Source organism: Lingula anatina, chromosome 6 (assembly GCF_051362555.1).
Source record: "Lingula anatina isolate TDL-2025a chromosome 6, LinAna3.0, whole genome shotgun sequence".
Taxonomy (NCBI): Eukaryota; Metazoa; Brachiopoda; class Lingulata; order Lingulida; family Lingulidae; genus Lingula; species Lingula anatina.
In genome coordinates, this window is record NC_141772.1 from 18,825,349 (window position 1) to 18,849,717 (window position 24,369).

The following is a 24,369-nucleotide window of genomic DNA, read 5'->3' on the forward strand; positions in this document are numbered from 1 at the left end:
GGATTCGGATTCGCTTAGCGAGTGTGAACGCAATACCGAATCGGATTCCTTACGAAAAATCCGAATTATAGAAATGCGCATTTTGGCAACTGTAGTGTGAACGGGGTAAAAGTATCACCAACTTTAAAAACCATTGCTCAAATTTAGCATGTAACAAAGGCAGAGAATGCCACTATAATTACAGCTAAAACTGCAACTTTTGCTGAACTTTATAATGATGGTACATTTAACTACATGTTACTCATACAAATTAAAGTGACTACATCATGGAATTCACCAAGTAGATCTCAAAGTCACAGCCATTCTAATGAAATACTATGTAGACTGGCCACTGTGATTTTAAAAAGTTGTAGCTGATTTGTTTTTTTACAAAACAACCATTATTTAATCTGAATCAGATCCAATAAATGTAACTTTTTTGGATTCATTTCAGTTGGCTTTTTCTCAACAATTTCTTAAAAACTGCCCATAATATGTCTATCATTATAAATACCTGATTCTTATTGAGCTCACATCCTTTATACTCCTGTTCACCCTCATTTTGAAATGTGACAATAACAAAACCTACAAAGATGTTCACCATGAAGAAAGCAATGATGATGATGAAGATGATGTAGAATACAGCCACGGCCTGTCGGTAGTTGTAAATAGGACCTTGGCTCTCCTCATTGGAGTCTATGGAAGTATACAGGAGCCTAAAAAAGAAAGTTTATAGCAAGAACTAAAGACCAAATACCAAAGTTGTTATCCAAGTATACCTGATGTCATGTGTTGAAATAATATTGCACTAGTGTTGCATCAGTGTTGGAATGTTGCACTAGTGTTGTGTCAGTGTTGAGATAATGTTGGGCTAGTGTTGTATCAGTGTTGGGATGTTGTACTAGTGTTGTGTCAGTGTTGAGATAATGTTGGACTAATGTGACAGTGTTGAGATAATATTGCACTAGTGTTGCATCAATGTTGGGATGTTGTACTAGTGTTGTGTCAATGTTGAGATAATGTTGGGCTAGTGTTGTATCAGTGTTGAAATAATGTTGAACTAATGTTGTGTCAGTGTTGAGATAATGTTTGACTAGTATTGCATCAGTGTTGGGATGTAGAGCTTGTGTTATGTCAGTGTTGAGATAATGTTGGGCTATTGTCGAGAAAATTTTGGGTTGATGTTGATATAATATTGGGTTAGGGTTAGGATCATATTCTTGGGTGAATGTTGAGATAATGTTGGGCCAGTGTTGAAATAGTGTTGGGACAATATTGAGATAATGTTGAGCAAGTTATATGTTATCAATTATTCTGCACGATTCCACAAACGTCAAGTCAAAAAAGATAAATTCAACATACATATAGTTTGTTATGATCAAACATTAATTATTCTTAAAGTACACCAAGAAAAAAATAAAATAACAGCTAATGACAAACAGATTTAAACTTTCAGACATCCAAATTTAACCATGTTTTGCATGTATATAATCAAAAGCAAAATAATCACTTTAAGAATTTCATCATCCAAACAAGAAAAATCAGGATATTCAATTCTCCACACCAGGTTTCTCCAGGTCTAAAGAAGAGTAGCTTTCATAGAATATTTTGGATGTGATACATGTACGACCACATCACACCAAGTTGTAGCACAACAATAAAAAAAAAAGCTGTGTTTGCGTGGTTCCCACTGCAGGCCCCCAGGGAAAGTTAAATTCATCAGAGACTGTAATCCATCTGTTCTTACTCCCACTGGCAATACCAGCATGGGACTGGAAACTCTAGAACCTTACGCCATATTCAGAACAGTTGACTAACTACTCCGAGGGTCAAATATGGCCGACCCATTTGAATACTTCCCCACGGGGAATCTATTCAGTGTCTATTAGCGGATCAGACAGCAAGATTTTTAGTGGGTTGCCATATTTGACTGGTGGACTAGTTCTGAATGCAGCCTTTCAGAGTTATGTAAGAAAGTATGCTGTCCAGGCCTACCCAACTACCAGACTCGGCACCCAATGATCCAGAATTCACCGGTAAATTGGACCACACTACCCGTTTTCAAGGTGTGTATCAGATCGCATTACACAGTATCAGACGCGACACCGCTCTTGCCTAGTACGCGATGTGATAGTGACGATTCTCAGCGGGGTTGAAAAGCATTGCATCACCACTCAAAATTTGTTCAGGGTATGATACTGTGTAATGCAATCTGATACACACCTTGAAAACGGGTAGTGTGGTGTGATCTACCGGTGAATTCTGGATCACTGGGTGCCGAGTCTGGTAGTTGGGTAGGCCTGCTGTCTATGGCGAATTTAGCTTGTTAACAGGATGCCTGCAGGAAAGTTTGCATTGTAATAAGTACAGGTGACCTATCTTTAATGTACATGCACTTTTAAAAACTTTGTGGAGAACTCTGGTTACTGATCATTCCTATTCCAATATACCATGCTTGGCAGGTACATGGCATGATAATTCATATACCATGACGTCCTCAACATAATTTAAAAATAAAAAGATTACTTTAGAGGCAAAGGTCCTCGGATTACAAAATTAATTATTTAAAAAAACAAAAAAACAAACAAACAACAATTTCCATTAATTTTGGAAAATAGCACCTTTTATCACTCACTTTGATCTATCGTTTGCATTCCTATTATTTTTTATGCTCTGAGGGCCAATATTGTTAGATGTGTACAGTGAAGAAAGAGAAAAGTAGCAACATTTGAAAACTGTGCTTCATAATGCATTGTGCCATTCTGCTTAAAAAATTATTCTAGCTTTAACTTAATTTCTTTCTTTCTATTTTGTGTGTGCTTAACAATATTTAAAATAAGTTCTTTTTTTCTTAATGAATATGCCCATGTTAACCTGATGCAAGTTGTATTATGCTATAATTTGTGACTGAGTTCAGGTGAAAATATAAGTTCAATCAAAACCTAATTAGAAAAATCAGTGTTCGAAATTCTACTCCTATCATGATGCAATGACAAATGAGAAATAATCATTAACAAACTGTCTTCTCATACCAACATTCCTTATTTCACTTTAACTTTAAAACAAGCACATTCTATAGTATACCTACAGTGTGATAGACATATTTCTTACATTTGGGGAAAAGATACAAAAACAGATATATTATTGCATTTAGATTGAAGCATAGTTAAATATTGCCGAGTTCATTTTTAATGAGATAAATAAGTGGGTCTTTATACATAGAAGTCCTCACTCTCTTTTTTATGCAAATGCAAACAAGAATTAAAGCTTTCTAAAGAAAGATTAGAATAGCTGAGTCAGTGAAAAAGTATGCAATAATTCAGTGCATAGATTCTAAAAAATTCGAGACATATGGTCTTGTGCAACTTCCGAGATCGGTTTCCTGGTGTTATAATTTTTTAAAAGAAATTTACCTAGGCCAGCCTTCAAATGTTGCAACAGTAAATAATGTTAGTAGACCATTGGGTACACTGTCAAAGTGAAGCGGGTTGTTCACCCACTCTCGCGGCAACAACCTGGGCAGATCAAGGTCACTACGCAAGTAAGAGATGAAGATGCCCCTGGAAATGAACAGTCAGGCTAATATATATAACACAGTTATTCTAAGACAACACAACACCACAATACAGTACAATACTCACCCTGGCCAACCTTCAAAAGTGGCAACAGTAAATAAAGTGAGGAGACCCTGTGACACATCATCATAGTTCAGAGGGTTGTTCACCCACTCACGCTTTTGTTCGCTGGGGTTTGATAAATCATCCCCTGCATACTCTATAAACCAGCCCCTAGAAAATGTGCACAGAAAAATAAAAATACAGTCAACATAAATTGGAAAGTATAAATCAACAAGGCAGCAAAGCTGTCAAATGTACAGACAAAAAACAGGAAATAACTATGCACAAAATAGGCTACTGTCAATTCTGATGCAAAAGTACATTCCTTAAAATGTGTTTACAGTGTTGCATATATGCTGAAAAGTGAAAAAACAGCATAACTTCTACAATAATGGCCCGATCAGGCTAATTTTCGAACTTGACCTGCGTTTTATGAATATTCATCAGCTCTGTAAATATTAAGCCAAAAAGTAAAACTGCCCTCCACTTATCGTGTTTACAATGAAAGTGCACGGCGTCGGCGACAGCGACAGTGACGGCGACGACAGACACAGGTGATGGCAATATGTACCGACACATCTGTACATATTTACTGTACTGTTTGAGAACAGTAAGTGACATGGTTTCTCTTAAATGGTCATCATGGGAGCAGTGCCCAAAATAGGTTTTTTTCAAATTTTGATGCAATAATACATAATGTTTAACAGCATAATGACCATCAATTTTTAATAATTAAATATTAGTATCATGGATATTCAGAAAATGTGACTAGCAAAGGTCTTCAGGCCCATGGAACTACAAAGTCACAACTTGAAAATGCCAAAATGTAAACAAGACAGCACTGTTCTGAAATGTTTTTTTTTTTTTTTTTCATTTTTAACAATTTTTTTTTAACATAAAACAAAATTAACAGGTTACTGCCATTTTTATACGATCAACTGAGAAAATTGATGAGATGCGAAAAATATCAATAGAATAGTGTTTAATGTCCAATTTCCTCCATTCTAAGACTCTGAACATAGTGAATGATTGAATCTGACAAACTGCAATGATATGAGTTTATTTCCATTTTTGACACTTTATTACACAATACACGATAACAAGTTTACCATCATTTTTACATAATCAACTAACAATGTTGTAAAGATGCAGGAAATGTCAAACAAACACTTTTACATGTCTTATTAGTTAAATAATGAGACTGTTAACATGCCTAAGAATTGAATCTGAGGAAATGTGAAACAAGACAGCTCTGTTCTGACATGGGTTTATTTCCATTTTTTAACACTTTTTTTAACATAAAACAAAATAAACAGTTTACTGCAATTTTTATATGATCAACTAAGAAAATTGATGAGATGGGAAAAATATCAATAGAATAGTGTTTAATGTCCAATTTCCTCCATTCTGAGATTCTGAACATAGTGAATGATTGAATCTGACAAACTGCAATGATATGAGTTTATTTCCATTTTTGACACTTTATTACACAATACACGCTAACAAGTTTACCATCATTTTTACATAATCAACTAACAATATTGTAAAGATGCAGGAAATGTCAAACAAACACTTTTACGTATCTTATTACTTCAGTAATGAGACTGTTAACATTGCCTAAGAGTTGAATCTGAGGCAATGTGAAAAAACAGCTTAACTTCTAAAATAATGCCCCGATTATGCTGATTTTCGACCTCAACCTGCGTTTTAGTAAGATTGAGCACTCCTGTGAGTTTAATGACAATTGGCCCATCTGTTTTTCTTATATTGTGTTTACGGTGTTGCATATATGCTGAAAAATGAAAAAACAGCATAACTACTAAAATAGTGGCCCGATCATGCCGATTTTCGAACTTGACCTGCGTTTTAGTACGATTGATTACTTCTGTGAGTTTCATGACAACAGGCCTAACGGTTTGCCTTAAAATGTGTTTACAGGGTTGCATATATGCTGAAAAGTTAAAAAAAAGCATAACTTATACAATAATGGCCCGATCATGCTGATTTTCGAACTTGACCTGCGTTTTATGAATATTCATCAGCTCTGTAAATATAAAGCCAAAAAGTAAAACTGCCCTCCACTTATCGTGTTTACAAGGAAAGTGCACGGCGCCGGCATCGGCATCGGCGACGGCGACGGCGACGACAGACGCAGGTGATGGCAATATGTACAGACACATCTGTGTCTGTACATAAAAAGATGAAGAACATCAATAATAATAATAATCAAGATATAGAACTGTGGAATGTAACAAGATGGTGAAACTTTGTTTTGTGCTGACAAAAGTGTGATGCAGTTATCAGTTGGAAAGACTTTTGAAAAGCATTCAAAGTTTCTAAATGATTTCATAGTTCAGAAAAATAAACAGCGTGAGCCCTTCCCCCCCAAGTGTTGAAGCATCAAAGGTGAAACTGGACAAATCCATCCCTACATTCACGGGAATACACTACGACTCTTCTCAGAAACCATGGATGAAAATGCACCAGAAGCATTTTCTTCCATCCAAAAAATAAATACAGCCAATACTTCACATATTTTAATTCCATTATTCACTTTACTTTTACATACAAAGTTAAAAAATTCAACGATCTATCATATCAAAAATCTTAATCAACAAACAAACAGCAAGATTTCAGTTTAAAGTTTTAAAAGTCGACCAATGAAATTGAGTGTTACAAAACAACATTGGTGATATCTTACTGGCATTCTTCTTCCGTCATTTTGGATTCATCAGTGCAATGATAGAATCTCCCCTAAAAGGAATCAACAAGATATTAATTACTTTCATCATTTTAGAAGCCCCGGTATGAATCTTCATTTAAACTAGTTTTATATCTGATTTAATCATAAATACTTATCACTTTGACATGACTATAAAATGTACAAATCCAAATAAAATTTGTTCTTGATGTGTGAATAATTGTCCTCAATCCTGCCTGCTTCAGACCTACTTAAAACTGTGATGTAGTTTTTATAGAAAGCAATAACTTTGATTAGAAACAATCGCAAATCCATATTTAACCATTTGAAAAATGTGCAAATCAAACAAAAATTCAACTGTGATCACTCCACAATTTTTATTTGTTTGTTTCTTATTTCTTATATTCTTTAGCAGAGAAATCTGATTAATTCTGATTTATATTTTCTCAATTGTCTTGTCAATCATCTCATTTTGTAATGATTGCCTTCATGCATCCATTTTACGAAAAAAAAAAGAAAAAAAAAAACAGCAAATAAATGCATCACGGTTTCCAAAGAAAATAAAAGAAGTTAAATTATATATAAGAAAATCTTTTTAAAATAATGCAGATTGTAATAAGGCAGTCATCTGCAATCAACATTTAACAAGAGCAGAACATTTCATGGTTCAGACGAAGTTTGTAAGAGTTCTGTATGTGTTATTGTTTAAATTTATCATTTTAAGACATAATAGTTCATTTAACCCACTAAAACTTTACTGACTATGAAGAGGAAAGAGTATGCAGTGGCCTTAAAGAGACATACGGCCAGTTTTAGATTAGAGATAAAGAAAGCAGAGAAGCTCAACAAAGAAGAAAAGGTGAAAGCCAGTATACACCAGCACAGCTATGAAAAGCAGCAATCTTGATATGATGGAAGACGACAGAAAACATTGAACTAAAGCTGTGGTTTTCTTGCCCAACAACAGATGGCAGATCAGAGCTCTAACAGCATTTAAGAAGAAGAAAAAGAGGAAGAAAGGAAGGAAGACAAATTGGAAGACTGTGAGAGGTGTTCTGCAATAAGTAAGAAGACAGCATAAAATTGTAGTAACTTTGACCCCAATGTGCTAAGATGCATCAATCAAAAATTGAAATAAAACATTCACTGAAACACAGCAAGCAGAAATACATATTGAAAGCTAAAAAATAAACAAATAAAAGAGGCTAATAAGAAGCTTAGTTTACATTTCACAGATGAAATAAAGTTTTTTGACAGACACAACATTTTCATGACTGACAAAGACAATATTATGGAAACAGCTGAAATAACTGTGAATGAGGCAGATAGATCTACATATTACAATTGACGAATTTATTTTCTTATTTAAAAAAATGAAAAAAGAAAGGGAAAAAAGACTGGTAAACATTAGATCTGGACAATTTTTGAGACAACAATGTTTTAAAATTTTCTTAATTTGGAACAATCTTTTATGAACTTCATGACAAGGTTTTCTAAAATATTTCAAAAATTTTTATAATGATTATCATGTTTTCACAATTTTTTCCATTACACATAAAAAAATTCATAAATCCATCAAATTGGCTTTATTCAAGTACAAGTGCCATTATTTAAACAACTTTTGCCAGTTTCAAACGGTTTTCTGATATACTGGAGGTCAAATGCAATGTGTAACAGCTCTTCTGTCATGGAATCCCAAAGGTCACTAATGAGATAAGGGTGAAATAATAATGATAATAATAATAGAATGATGTACATAGTATCTTCTCAGCACCTGAAAAGTTCCCTACCTTAAACAGCTGCACTCCTATCACAGCAAACATGAAATTGAGGAGGAAGGTGACTAACATGATGTTGCCGATTGTCTTGATTGCCACGATCACACACTGAACAACATGCTGTAAGGAATAAAACACATGAAAGCACACAGATCATTATGACCAGCAAATCTCATGGGCTCTCAATATGGGGACAGGAAGCTTCTCAACGCAGTCATACGAAACTGCTGCAGCATGGAGACAATTCCAACTATTGCATTATGGGAAATCAAGAAATCAGCCAATCAAGTCTCTCGTGACTCTCTTCATGTGGTGTCCTCTTCACAGCCAGTGGTATCAAGGCTCTGATCCCATGACATATTGAAGGTATTTTAGGGAGCAAGGAAAGCAGATACATCACTGTATATGGTTATTTTCTTCTAGGATGTCTGGGTTCAACTAATTATAGGGCAACATTAAGTTAACCAAATTTGAACAAAAAGCCAAAAAAAAAAAAAAAAAACTTCTAGAGTGGGGTCTTAATATCAGCACATGGATTAAAATCTAAATTTGAAATAAAGATGGCTGCAGCACAGCGTCGAGCCTATATAACTACAGTACTGTTTGATTAACACTGTAGCACACTGCTCAGCTTCTAATTTTACACCAACACTATCCTAATGGATAAATGGTATATAATATATATATATATATATATCACAGTGATCTTCTACTCCATGCCTCACAAGAATGCATGCCCTTAATATGCCATCAGTTGTTTGGTTAATATGTAGCAAAATAAACTTTAAAATAATAAATCAGTCTTTAATGTCAAACATAATCAATAACCAAGATTATCATTCCCCAATTAGCCTGACCATTATAGGACTGGATAATATATATAAAATAATGTTTTCATCTTTTCAAAGCTGCGAAATTCTTAAGTAAAAATTACTCATAAAATACAAATGGAAATAATTGGGTAAAGAAGACTTCAAAATGTATTACGTCAATAAACACACTCCAAAAAGTTGCTTTTGTAAGATTTATCATTTCTTGCATTCTTACAACTAGAAAAAAGATCCTCAAACATTCCTGTAATGGTGCATGGCCCATGGGAATGGTATATGCAAATGGAAAATAAAACAAAAAGAAAAAAAAGTAGGTCACAGCAGGAACTGCATGTATCACAAAGACAAGGACAGCCTCTCTGGATGCACAGGACGGGGAGCACCCGTCAACAATTGTCAAAATCTCCAGATGGCCATTGCGGATACCGTTACCTTAAACAGCTGTACGCCCATACAGGCGAATACAAATGTCAGCATAAATGTAATCAGCAGCAGATTGCCAATGGTTTTAACTGCCACATAGACACACTGGACTACGTGCTGTAAAATTGCATTCATGGTTTATTGACAACAATCTCTGAAATATGTCACCAAGCTCACTTTAGTACAGTCAATTATAGTAAAAATTCACAGACAAATTCTAATTTCATATTGGCTAAACAGAGAGTATTTTTTTCTTGCTTTTTTGGTAAAATTCATAACTGATTTTGTTGATTTCATTTGGTTAAAATTAGCCACATATTAGACGAAAAGGATAATATACCCCAAAAAAGAGCTATGCTAGATTCAGTGGCATACCTATGAACATTAAAATATTACAATACATTAAACAGATTGCCATCATCTACAATTATTTCTAAACAATATTAGTTTTTAATTAACTAGGCAGCAAAGCTGACAAATATACAGACACTAAACAGAAAAAAAAAATTTTCATTACAACATCTTGTGTAAACGGACAAATTTCAGTTTATTTATCCAAGTTTATCCAACTTTGCAATGCTTCCAGTGATCTGAATATATACAGACACATACAGTGCCTGTATATAACATCAATTTTAGATACATGGATCGAATGAAGTTAATTACCTACATCTTAATTTAAAGAACTGTAAAAAAATTCTTAACATGGCACCTGCACCAATCAGGGTAAACATTCAAAATAAATAAATAATAAAACTTTCAAAAATAAAAAAAGTAAAAAAAGCCTCTCAAGAGATAGTTTGGTTGATATCAAACAAAAATTATTATAGTGAAAATGGAGGCAATTTTGACTGAACATCTTTGACACAGATTAAATAATATAACTTTTAAGCTGATTTAGGCAGCAAAGCTGTCAAATGTACAGACATCAATAAAGAAAAATAATCCAATCAAGCTGATTTGCCATTTCGAAATGTATGTCAATGATTCTTGTAAGTTATATAATAATAAGAAACAGTTTTCCTTCAAGAGCATTTGTCGTGGTAGTATACGAAATAGTTTTTTGGTCAATTTTGATGAAATATTACGTAATGTTTAACAGCATAATCACCACCAATTCTATTAATATACTGTAAGTACCACTGATATTCAGATTTCCATCATTTCCATATAATCAACTGACAAAATTGCTGAAAAAAAAGCATAACTTTCGGAAAAATGGTCCGATAAAGCTGATTTTTGAACTCGACCTATCTTTCATGAATATTTATCAGTTTGTAAGTTTTTGAGAACAAAAGGTCAAATGGTTTTTCACTTATTGTTATAACACTGAAAGTGCATGGCGACGGTGACAGCTACAATGACAGTGACAGACACAGGTGATGACTTTAAGGACAGACACATCTGTGTCTGTACATAAAAACCTGTTACAGACAGAGTATAAAATAGCAAGTAAATAACTTTTCCATATCACACACCATCTCATAAAAGCTGGCAAAACATCTTAGTGATAATTTCTCTACTTAAATAAATGCTTTTTAAGTATGCTTAGTTGATCACAGTTTTGTAATTTAGTGCATGGTTACATATCTGGAATAACTTTCGTACCTTCAAACCTTTAGCTCTGTTGATGGCACGTAACGGCCTCAACACTCTCAGAACCCTGAGGATTTTCACCACAGAAAAGGCGCCTTTCCTGAAACACAGATTTAGAAGATCAAAATTAATATCTTGTTTTCTTTTTCTTAAGAAAATAATCATTCTGAAACATACATCAATGTATCTGAGTCTTAGTTTTCATTTTTGGAAAATTTAGACTAATAATCATTTTATCAATCTAAATTTTCAATATAACCAACAATCAAGGTGTAAATATGTAATAATATGAAGAGCGTACCATTAACTGATTGACATGTGTACAGACTACCTGAAAGAGGTTCACAAAACACATGGGAAAGGTTGGTTGGTTGGTTGGAAAGGAATTTTAGACATGAAAACATATATGATGTACAATGCATTTCAGTATCAAGCAGTCAGTATCTTCCATCTCTCACTGAGAGGTCATGATTTAATGCCAGAGTATTTTAAGATTGTGCTCCAATGCGCCAACATGCTATATACACTGCGCTGAAGACAAAATTTAATATAGATACCTTCTACATATAGACTGATAAGGAAATAAAATCAAATCCTGCAATGGAAAACTGACAAAATCCATAATTGCTCTCTAATCCCATATAAAGTGATAAGAGTTGCAGAAATAAATAGGGTTAATCTTTTAAGGAATGAAACCCCAATGAGTGATTCAATTTACTCAAATTTGATTGGTCAAAGTAAAAGAGCCAATCAGCTGTGAGCAATGCATGCAGCATGAAAGAAAACTTAGACCGCATTCACAACGAGTTGAGCCATGGCTCTACAAATCCACAAACTAAATATGGTGGACGTACACGAAAGAAAAACCGCCTAATCTTGTAATAGTCTCTCCGCCTCTCACAGGCCTCCCCACGCGTCATCCCTGTGGGGGTACAGTCATTAAATCTCGGCTCCATTGGGATGACACATGGGGAGGCGTGTGAGAGGCGGAAAGACTATTAAAAGATTAGGCGGTTTTTCTTTCATGTATGTCCGCCATATTTAGTTTGTGGATTTGTAGAGCCATGGCTCAACTCGTTGTGAATGCGGTCTTAGTGCTACAATTTCTACAAAGCTTAGTGTCTAGAGTAAAAATAGATAAGAGTGTGTATAAATTGAAATCTTGCATTACAGTATTGCATAAAAGAAGATCCTGTTTCCCTTATAAAGCAAGAAAGGAAAGGGTCCAGATATTTTCCTTAAAGCATGTATCAAACCTTTGGTAGAAAACATTTGGAAAGATGCACTACATTCCATAGGACAATGCCATTTTGACTCAAGCCTTACGACATCAGATGGTATAATATTATGGACATGCAAGGTTCTTTCATTTCTGATCTAATCCCTAGAGAGAGATATACAGTGTAAGCTTTTTCTGCAGACTTCCAAGTTGAAAAGATAGTACCATACATATATACAAATTATTCAAAAATTTTCACTTTTCAATAAATAAGCGTTTAAGTTAGCAAAATACACTTTTTATGACATTACTTATTTGCATTTTGGTTAAAGCAATTTGATCAACAAATGCTCTCATGGCTTTTAAAATCCTTTCAAAAACACAAATCACACATTTAGCAAACATTTGTCTACTTATAAATAAACTAGCTTGAAGTTCTGACATGAATGCTTATGTCATCCACTTAAGTTTCCTTATGCAAAAGTCAGTTTTATCACCCTACTAGAACACAAACACAGTTCAATCCTCAAAATTGTCCTTAATAATATCATCCCTAAACCTTGACTGTAATGTCAGCTATACAGCAATGTGCCCTTGGAAAATCATTATGTTCAAAGTGGAATTAAAGCATATTTGTTAATCGCCTTGCATCAGCAAAGGCAGCACAAGAATACCACGTCAGAACTCTTATCATGGAAGCTGTTCTTCACATGAAATAATTCACATTCAACCTGATGAAGTGTGGTTGACATTTGTTTTACTCTTAAAGTAATTTTTTTCACTTATTCCTTTACATGTACATGCCGGCACAAACATACTAAAATTAATTTTTGCCACCCAAACTTTTACACCGTTTGATCATGATGCATTTTTATGCCAATACATTGTTGACTTATCTGAACAAAACACCACAAACCCCAACCACCCTATCCCTCTCATCCTTCTCTCTCTTTCTCTCACTCAAAACAGTATATGCAAAGATTTTTCTGATCACAGAAAAAAATTCTTAATGTGAATAACTTTCAGTGTTAAACAATTTTCATAATAAGAGTTCTGACATCACAACTGCCTATAGTTCCTATGATCTCTACCACAATAGTGTCGCACTCTCAAGACACACATGCTCTTAACTTGGAACAGCCTGACATCTGTCAATACCCATAGCGTCAAATGTTCAATCAAAGAATAACCCGAGATGCACTGCTTTTCCTAATGGGCCATACATCCCTACTTACCTGCAGACTATTTTGAGACACCAATATATTCTGAAATGGCCGCAACAAATAAATGTATTTAAGATGTTCCATGTAGCAAATTTGTTCCTTTTCTAGACTACAGCTGTGAAATGACAGAGACTCACTTCAATGGTTTGTCAGAAGCATAGCAGAAATAAATAAGAACAAATGAAACCATCAGTTTTGTATCACTGAATTTGCTATCTGAATAAAATCCAGGTGCTCAATTTTTTTTTCAAACTGGACACAAGCATGTGACAAAAAAGGACAAAGGTCAAAGAATTGCCAAATCTGCAAAACAGACCATGTGTGCACCACATGCTGAGTAAGTAACACATACAGAGAGCATATATAAATTCAAAAAGAGATCTATGCATATTTTTGCCCCAAATCCACAGCAATTTCCTGTTGTCTAACACGATGCTTTCAGTTAACAACTATGTGTAAGAATCAATAAGTTTAAACTCAAGTTTTTCAAAATGTTCCAACAATTTTTTGGTACCAATCCAAAGTTGCTAAAATAATACGTACAAAGAGCATTTTCAGGTGAACCAATAAAGATTTACAAAACATACTAAGAGCATTTAAGGATTAAATATTAAGACTTGGTACATATACCAACTGGTTGTACCACAATCCAGTCCATGCCTCACTCACCCTTCATCTCCATCATAGTGTATGGTATTCAGATAGCAGTAGACACAGAAACACAGGTATTAACTGGTATTAGTGAAAACACAGGGGTCAGGTTAACTACACTTACTATGGTTAAGCTAATTCACACATGCTGTGGTCACACTGTACTTAGACTGACATAAACTGATCTGCCATTATCATAAAGAGGCCAAATGACATTCGTCAGCAATTCCACCAGATGAACACCCCCCCCCCCCCCAATATCATATAATCCCTTACAAAAGTTTCCTATTTGTCCTAAAGCACTCTACTGAATTACTACAGGACTCTACAGGAATTCAACGGGGCCTTCTCTCTCTGTACACAAATGCAGAAATTCTATTGGACATCCTATAGAACATATGCCCTATAGAACCCAATAAAATTCCAGGCCAATTTCCAAATGGATGTCCTAGAGGACCCTATAGGACATTTCCAAAAGGGATGCTAGGGGGTTTAAAGATATCCTGTCAAATGCTGCAGTTTTGTCTATTTTTAAATTTAATACAAGTAAATCCTACTATGTGAACACAGCCAAAGAACAGTATATACTCAGGTATATACTCAAACACCATACTCGGGTAGCTCTTTGACATATTCAAAGCAGCTCATACCAAGAATCAACAATGTGTTAAAAACCTCGACAAAGTATGTTAACATAGACTAGAAAAGTCAAAACAGAACATTTATTTTTAAGTTATATATACAGAATACTCCAGACATTTCCATGTATACAACGTCAACTACATCAAATCACTTCAGTCAACACCATCGCATTGTTAGGGACGTATCAACAACAGTATTCAGCCTCATCCTGGTATCAATTACGACCATTCAATATGTAGCATCCTAAGACAAAACACATATGACATAATTCTACACACAGAGATGGTCATGGTATGCAGTGTTAGACAAAAAACATTCAGACTGCACCATGACACAGGATGACACCAATAGAACTCCGGGGGAGGGGGGGGGGGAGGGGGCTAGAACCATGATGCATTTTAATATATATATATATATATATATATATATATATATATATATATATATATATATATATATTTTTTTTTTTACACATTTGGATAAAAGAACAAGTGGGAGTATATTAATCAGAAAAACCAAGACTAAAATCAACTTAGGAAGCTAAAAGGCTGAAGAAAACTTTCACGAAGATCTCTTGATTGTGTACAATGTGGACCCAGATGCAATAATAAAACTTTTTGTATATAAAATGAAAGTGATCAACCTCATTTGTCAAAAAAAAAAAAAAAAAAGATATTTAAAAAAAAATAAACAAAATAGTATACAACTCATAATGGTTTAAATAAATAAAAATTTATCATTTCCAGAGGTGCTTTCTAATCAGAGGAATGTGTCATCTCAAAACAAAATTATTATGTTAGTAACTTGCACATCTGAGTATGAAACGAAACTTAGACGTCCTATGCCTCTGAAATACCACAAGAAATCCAATACTATGATTATAACTAACTTTTATCTGGATGGACAGTCACAGAACCCATTCCCATAGACACCACACCACTGCTCTACCTGGATCAACCCAACTGTGCAGGGACTGGCTAACTGCAATCAGCTTAACTGAATTACACACTTCCTCTCATTTCTAACGTACTAGTATAACCACCATCTTTTTTGTATTCTTCTTAATACCAGGAGGAGGCATGTCATTCAGTTAAGCTGACTGCAGTAAGCAAGAGTTTCTGCAGAGTTGGAATGATCCATGTAGACCAATGGTGTTTATGGGAATTGGGCCTTATACTCCACAGATATACAGACACCAGCTTCACAAAGAATCTAAAGGTGACCAGAGCTGTAAGTGGTCTTAATTTAGACAACACATAATTACAACCTGATGGTTAAGATCACTGCATACGAGCATATACCACTGTGCATACACCACTTATGCATATACCACTGTGCATAAGTTGACTGCTTTACCTTATGCAGAACACTGGCCTCAGATGATGCTCAGTGACTGGAGACAATAGGAGTAGTCTTAAGCCATCACCACCAGACCTAAAAGCCCCCTTTGGATTCTTTGTGAAGCTGATCAAAGCACAGACTCACATCCAAACACATACTAACGTGTTTTCAATCTCTGTTTGACTTTGTGTAGTTGGCTGTGATGTAGCATCACAAGCACAGCTATAGTCAAACCTTGGTGAAGGAGGAGACATCAGAGAAAAGAAGTAACAATTAACATGTCACATCATTGTGCTAACATCAAGGGGTTGACAATAACAATGAATAAGGTTAGGACCTGCCAGGACACCAATAGCTTGTACAGCTTGATTGAAATATTTATATTTCTATTTATTCTATTTTGATGGCCATCAAAATGGTTCACCACCCCTACATAGTAATGTAATATTTCATTATCTTGTTTTTCAAATCTTTTTTCATTATAAATATCAATATCAAAGAACAAGATGCAAGATACTTAATAAAGAAGAAGAAATACAGTTCCATTCGAATCAAATAACATCTTAAAATTTTCACTAATATTCTTGAACATTTTTTTTTAATGTTTAGCAATAGGTCTACATAATGTAAAGTCAAAAAGAATTATACAAATCTTAAATATATCCTCACTCAAACCCAATTATCAAAAATTGCCTTGGTGCAAAACTGCAAAAGTGATTATGAGAATAATAAAAGGAATTTTTAAAAAGTTGAAAATATAAGTGTAGAAAAAAAATGCTACCCGAAGAAATTTCCCACTATTCTCTAAAGAGCGGAGGACAGAAAATAGCAAAGCAAAGCACGCCCAGCCTTCCCAACTGTCTACTAGCAAATGAGCAGTGTCTGTTGCCATGATGACAACACATCAACATTGGTGAGAACTACAACTTCTACTACACTGTTGTAGATGATATTATTGCAAGCTCAAAAATAATGGGCAGATAAAATTAATTGACTTGCAGAAACAAGGTAATTGAAATATATATGGATACTGTTAATAATATAATTTTATTTAAATTATATCATTATATTTTTGAAGGCAGAGTGGTTATGTTCTATTACTTTTGGTCTTGCAGAGACATGTTTTTCAATTTGAACTACTTGCTAAAATATCACGAGAGTCAGCAGTAAAGAGTTTGCAATAAAATCTTTGAGAGGATTGACAACAATGGTAACCAAACAGATGTGTTTATAATACATATGTAAATAAATAATGAAGATACATTGTATAGCTTCTTCTGCCACATTGTATATACTAACCCAATTGTACCCTCAGATACACTGTAAGAGCAGAAACATGGAGATTAAGATCAATCTGGCAGCTAAATTAAATAAAAAATTAAGCACAAAACAAGAACAGTACTGCAGGATTCAATCTTGCTCTTGAAGAAGAAATTTAATAACTTGGGTGAGACATGCTACAACTCTCCTTAAACTTATACAAATATCATTGTTCACATATCAAGGTCCACATAATTGCTCAGCTTGTTGGCCTTTCTTGTAGATTTTTTGAAAATCAGTACTTAACATTTCAGCTTAATTATCAATATACCAGTTTATCAGTAAGTTTCAGAATAGTTATGAACAGTTGAAGTCTTGAAGGTGTATTATTTTCACAGAGGTTAATACAGTTAAACAATAAATTTGATTTTTCCACATTTACTGTTTTTTTTAATTAAATTGATTGTTTTCTTTCTTCCACATTAGCAAGATGAGCCTGACAAAGGCGAAATTATAATGATTAATAATTATTAGCTAGACAGAAAAAAATCAAGTGAAACTAGTATGAAGATTCCAATCACAAAAGACAATGAAATCAAGAACAATTAAGAAAGAAGTATCATAAAACATTAAGCAATTCAGCTCTAAGAGCACAAGGAGTCACAATGTTTGACTTTCATGCATTTGGCTAAAACTGTGGCCCAAAATATATGGCTGACTCAAAGCATATCAACCAATCACACTGCAGTTTAAATCTTAAGGTTTTCATTTGTGCATCTCTAGATTCAACTAAAGTAGAAGTTGTACTGCAGTTTTATTGAGTTTCTTTTGATTTTAAGATAATACATCCATGTTCCCTGTGCTCTTAGGGCCCAAGCATCAGGATTTTGTCTTTAGAATAAAATGACTTCCCTTATCTTTTGGCAGAAATGACTATGATCCCCTCCCCTCCCCACTCAACCCCTCCCACAGTAAGGGAGCATTCCCATAGACATATCAGACTACCTGGGTTGGTCCAACACTGTAGGGGCTCTTGATAAGTGTAATCAGCTTAACTGAATAAAAGGCCTCTCAAACAGCTAAAGGGGTAATTAAAAACAACACAAAAGTTAATTACCTCCTTGCTACTCAAGATGGCATGTCAGACAATTAAACTGATTCTGTTGATTCCGCTAAGCAAGAATCCCCACAGAGCTAGGTCGATCCATGTAGTCTGATGGTGTGTATGGGAATGAGGTCTAAGTTGTCTTCATATGATGTTAGAATATTCAAGGGTAACACAAGTTAGGGGCTTAGCATTAGTACTGTAACAGCAATAGCAATTAATGAATTTGCATCAAAGCATTATATTAGGCAATAAAACTAGTTAATAAGTTTTGGCTGGCAGCTGAATTTTTTTAATTTTCAGAGTTTAAAAGAAAAGCAAGAAAGTTAAGAACTGTGTATACTGTCTCTTCAGTCTCTAAACTAGTGCTCTTGTTATTTAGCTCTCCCCTCAGAGCAGTACCGTTTTTTAATTCAAAACTCCTGCTCAAGTTTGAATATTTTACCACAACAGAGACTGCTGAGTATCTTACTGGGAGACATACCAAGCTCAAACATACCAAGACCATGGCCTAGTTCAACCCAAACCATCTTCAAGATGGCAGTTGTCCTTTGCCACAAGTCTTTTTTTCTCTCTCTTTTCTATTAGCAAATGCCCTCTTTTGCTTTCTTACAATACGCATCAAATAACTTCATAACACAAACAATGCACTTACTCCAGGAAGATGGATATCAGAGACACTGAGACAACCAGCAGATCCAGTAAGTTGAAAATGCTTCGGCAGTAGGACCCTTTGTGGACAAAGAAACCATAGGCAATCACCTGAAAACAGAACACTTCTGTCTTAAGAGGACTGAATATGATGTGGTATCATTATCAATTAAATAACATAACTAGGCATTTGGTCTTTGTTTCAACACATGCCTGCTGGTCAATATTCTCAGGCCAGATTACTGTGCTGCAAAATAGAAATGAAATAAAATGTGATACTACAATACACTGTGATATTTGAAAAAATACAATGCCATAATCAAATACTATGTGATTTAGGAATAATGTGTGATTCAGGAATACAATTTGATACTTGATCCAATTTTAATGTCACACTGAAAAGTGATGTGATACTGTGACACCCCCAGACACACATATCAATGCCACTTTTAAAGAATATCTTGTCAATAGTTGACATAGCTGACAAGGTTTTTTTTTTTTAGAATTCATTAGATGTCCAGATTATGCTTATCCAGTAACAAACAGGAATGTTGGCATAGCATAATTTACTATATGCATCCTACTAAGATAGTCTACAAAAGAAAAGTGACAAAACAACGCACCTTGATGATGATTTCAACTGTGAATACTGATGTGAAGAAGTAGTCAAAATAATTCAAAATCTGAAAAAAGAGGGCACAGTTTTTGAAAATACATAACCATTTAGTAAGTCTTAAGACAATAATTTAACATAGATGCACATTTGTGCACAAAATATGTAATCAAAGGATACTTTTTTTTTTGGAAAAAAGACTGCAAGAAGAGAAGCTCTTACCCCTGCTTATGAAACAACTTTTTTTCTACTCAAATTAAGATTTTTATGTTTAGTTCATTTACCTTACCTTGACTACCATGGAAACTGGCTTGGGGCCACACAGTTCAGAGTCAATACTACTAAGGGGATTTGTTTGCTTAGTTCAACATACTTTTCAAACCAAGAAAAATAGGACACAGTTTCAGCTCAAGCAACTGAGTCAAACATATCAAGGTATGCATACTGCAAAATGCCCCAATTTATGCACACAATTCCCCAGCTTATCTGCAGCTTTTAAAGGCATAACATGCATGTCAGGCCTTTATAGCAAAATTATATTTCTTAGAATTTTCAAAGTAAACCATATCCAAAATCATTCCCTAAATTTCAACCTATAACCCCTTTTGTCATTTTTTGATGGATATTGTTAAATTTCACTGGTGGCACAAAAAGTTTGAAACTCTGAACTCAAAACTGGGTTTACAGAATGGAATTTTCTCAGTGGTTACAGACTGAGTGATAATAGGAAAATTGTTCAAATTTCTAAGAAATAATAATTATAATTTTGCTATATAAAAGTCTTAAACACATGGTATGTTTTTAAACAAAGGATGCTGAACCATGCAAAAGTATGGTCTTGTATTCCAGAAGCTTCAAACTTGACTGCTAGTTCATGAATCATTCATAGAAAATTTGATGTATTTTAGAAGAGGCACAAACTAGGAACTGTTGGTAGCTATATCATTCTCGTAACTTCACATAAGAAAAATTCAAAGATAGTCCTTGTAAACTGGACTCGAGTTGTCAATGCAAGCAGGGGTGAAAAGCTTTCTGCCGTCAAACCCAGAGCAATACAAACACTTAAAAACACATGCAGTCTAAAATAATTACTAAATTACATATTTCAATTTTGTAAAAAATATACACAACCTGTTTGAAATGACGCTAATGAATACTTTCAATTTTTTTAATCTTTTAGGCTTTACAATCACAACATGAAATTATGGTTCCAAGCCATTAATTTGGCAATTGAAGTCAGTGATTTGCGGCTCCTAGAAGGGTCAACCCATTTAAAATATGAATGCACCTTATGACAGGACAAAAATTGGGAACTATTAAACTGACATTTATTATGAAAAATCACGTGAAATATTTAAGACCCATGACTTTAAACAACGAAATAGGGTTGCCAGCACTTTAGTTGCTGTACTCATAATATGTAGATTAAGATGTTATTACCAACAGACTAACATCTTAATCTAATGGGAAATGAACCCATATAACATCCAATATGCAAGACTGCACCGAGCAATAATGATCATTCACAGGTTTTTTATCTTTACTGGGGTTCTGAGACCAGTTCCACAAAAGAGCTCTAGTTCGACTTTTTAGACCAAAACATAATTAATTTTTTAAAACCAATACCTGATGCACATGGACTACTACTAACATGAGGCTAATATTTATGGTCTAAAAGTTTAGACCAATTTTTGGGTCTAAAGTTCTTTTGTGAAAACAAGCCCCAGGCCCTGGGGTAACTTACTTGATTCCTCTCGGAGTCTGCATTCAAGGGATCTTCTGCTGCCAACATAGCACTACTTATTAGAATACATGCGAGTACAATATTGGTGAAATAGGAATGATTGCACACCTGGTGGCAGAAGATTCTTATTCTGGAAGCAAAAAGATGTCACATTCCAAAAAGCCTGATTAAAGCAGCTAAAGTCAACAAAACAACATCACCCTGTTGCACAGAGGAGCACTATGAATTCACGCTCAGACTGCTTTCTTAAACCTAAACAGGTCTGTGTCTAAAACATGTCATCACAGACTCAGCAAAATTTATTTAGGAATGCTATTAGGCTCCCAGGTTTAGGGAGACCTAGCTGCTCAAAAAATAAAACATATTAAAAGAAACTCAATTGTTTTTCAAACATTTGTCCAAAATGTGACATGTTTTAGAACCACAACTGTTCAAGTTTAACAAAATAATTTTTGAAAAAACATCCGAACACAATAAAAGTTAATAAAACCACCACAAGTCAGGAGCTGGCATCACAACTCATAAGAATCTGAGCAACAAACTGCCCAGAAGTGGAGACAAAAATAGGGGTGGGGGGGCTGGTTTGTAGCAGACAGACAGGCAGGCAGCACATTAGCTCACTCCACGGCAGCTCGGCACTGGGCCAACTCTGTGTGCAGTCACGCTACTCACTTGGTTGCGCTTTGAATTTTGGTTCACGGGGTCCTCACAGGCCAGAGCAATGCTACTGGCCAGAATACAGAACAGAATACTGTTGGAGAACCAGGAGTGGTTACAAATCTTGTGGCAGATTATTCTCAACCTAGAGATAAAGGTGAGCAACTGTCTTCATCTTGGTCTATTTACAGGATGGATATACCCTTTCCAGGGGATTATATCATTCAAATTTTGTGGCTTACAACTTTCAATCCAGACAAAAAGGTTTTGAGTTTGAGGATCAAACCCTTTCTTGTTCCACTTAAAAATGGTCACCCTGCCAACATGTCTTTCATTAATATCAAAACATTGAGACTAATTCATCTCCAAGTCAAGACAAAAAACTGATGCCTTAAACGTGTGCCCCTATTCTCAAACACTGCTCTGATAGGACAAACAGGAACTGGAAATGGGAGCTATATTTATTACTGTGGTGTAACTTTTTCTTATTTTTGCTTCAGTGATAATGGGTAATCTTCTTGAATCAAATACCCCCTCCCCCCAAAAAAATACTACTATAGCAACTGCATTTAATCTCCCATATTTTAATACCAATTACAATTATTCATTCATTTCCTATCAAGCATGTATCTTGCAAAAATTTCTTGACCTAATTTCTTGAGGTCTTTGTTATATTCTGAAATAAACATTCCTTAGAGCAACAACAATTTACTGGACCAGAAACATATAACCTGTGTTAGGTAATTAACAATGAGAATATCTCCAAATACAAGCAGAGAAGCAGAGAAAAATCCCAATCAACATTGTTTATTGGAATATTAAAATATTTACGACCAGTTTCAGATTATGTCTACAATTATTTTTAGGAACCTGGTAAAATATATATTTACAATTAACATATCCCATCTCTTTAACATAACTCACTTGTTGGTGGGTGAAAATATGAAGAGTGAGCTGGCGTTTGGAATGGGTTTGACCTTGTCGGGGATGTGCAGTTCTGACATTCTTCTTGGTCGAGCTGTGGCATTGGAGCTATGATGTTCATCCTCCTCATCCTCGTCTACCTCATCACCACTCTCATCTGGATTCCTGTCTCCTGCTGAAACATGGGAAGTCAAAGCATAGGGCAGGTGACTGTGCTGCCTTAGCCCTGTCATATTCTTATAATTGGTCATTTCAGTTGGTACTTATTTATTTATTTATTCATTTATTTATTTATTTATCTTTAGTTTAAGTTTCAATCTTTTTATTGCATACTGAGATTTATGTAGAGCATGGTATTAATACTGAGACTTAATTAGAGCATGGTTTTGGATAAATCTTTATTCTTATTGTCACCATCTTCATTATCAAAACTATAATTATCATTAATTATTATATATTCAACTATAAAAGACAAAAGTTTCCAATCCAGACTGACAGTCTGCTTCATTAACTTCAAAAGTTCAACATGACCCAATTTTTCATTAAAGTAATATCAATGTAGAAAATGTTAACTGTCTTTTGGAAAAACCAGATCTACATTTTCCTCTGCCATGTCGACCATTACCTTGTAGTGGTTTCCCACCTCTGTACTTCTCTGGGTCATCATCTAACTCTATATGCACCCTGTGTTCACTGGCTATACTGCTGGGGCTCTTCTCATGTTTAAAACTACTGGAAACACAGGAAAGACACATGTGGATAAAGCAGCAGATGGATTGCTTGAGTAACAAAAGAGATGGCTCAACAATATGTGATCCAAAGACAGTGATATATACAGGCAACATTCTCTCTCTCTCTCTCTCTCTCTCTCTCTCTCTCTCTCTCTCTCTCTCTTGCACATGTTTGTCCACAAGGCTGGTACAAAAAAAAGAGAGAGAGAGAGAATCGCTTCAAGGCAGTATTCCTACCTTCTGTCATGGTAATTTGCAGTGTTTTGATTGTCGTCACCAGGTTCGTTCTCCCCATTGTCGCCAGAACCCACCCCCTCGTCCTCCTCGTTGTCTCCCTGATAACGCAAAGAAATACCAGAAAATCACTTACTAAGAACAAATCTACTTAACCTGGGGCCTTGGCACAAAAGATCTTAAGCCCAAAGTTAATCTAAACTTTTAGACCAAAATTTAACTGTACTTTGGCCTAAGATAAATCAATAGTTACAGTTATCCAATTAAATGAAATATTATGACTCTTTTATAGTAAGAAAAACATGAATGATGTCTCAGGCCAATACTTCTTCTATCTAGAAGGACTACTAAAAATTCATACAGAAGTGAAGTATACAAAAATTTTAGTCAGAAATTTAGATTCAAATTTTTGGGCCAAAACTATTTTGTGAAAAAAGCCCCTGGTCCTTT

General features: G+C 34.7%; 1 protein-coding gene across 27 annotated transcripts in view; it reads right to left on the reverse strand.

Moving 5' to 3' along the window:
* Nucleotides 1-24,369, reverse strand: part of LOC106176729 (muscle calcium channel subunit alpha-1) — a 148,665-nt gene that overhangs the window by 36,779 nt on the left and 87,517 nt on the right. For 12 of the 27 annotated variants that reach the window (XM_087014903.1, XM_087014902.1, XM_087014899.1 and 9 more), the window contains 12 exons: nucleotides 23,923-24,020; nucleotides 23,580-23,686; nucleotides 22,955-23,129; nucleotides 21,374-21,503; nucleotides 19,640-19,699; nucleotides 19,021-19,127; nucleotides 17,300-17,320; nucleotides 10,937-11,024; nucleotides 8,088-8,195; nucleotides 6,298-6,350; nucleotides 3,621-3,767; nucleotides 494-695 (listed from right to left, as the gene is read on the reverse strand). In XM_087014903.1, the coding sequence (XP_086871029.1) occupies nucleotides 494-695; nucleotides 3,621-3,767; nucleotides 6,298-6,350; nucleotides 8,088-8,195; nucleotides 10,937-11,024; nucleotides 17,300-17,320; nucleotides 19,021-19,127; nucleotides 19,640-19,699; nucleotides 21,374-21,503; nucleotides 22,955-23,129; nucleotides 23,580-23,686; nucleotides 23,923-24,020 (1,296 nt within the window). Of the gene's footprint in view, nucleotides 1-493; nucleotides 696-3,620; nucleotides 3,768-6,297; nucleotides 6,351-8,087; nucleotides 8,196-9,337; nucleotides 9,446-10,936; nucleotides 11,025-17,299; nucleotides 17,321-19,020; nucleotides 19,128-19,639; nucleotides 19,700-21,373; nucleotides 21,504-22,045; nucleotides 22,176-22,954; nucleotides 23,130-23,579; nucleotides 23,687-23,922; nucleotides 24,021-24,369 lie in introns of all 27 variants that reach the window. The other 15 variants (XM_087014911.1, XM_087014907.1, XM_087014893.1 and 12 more) reach the window with 8 other exon arrangements.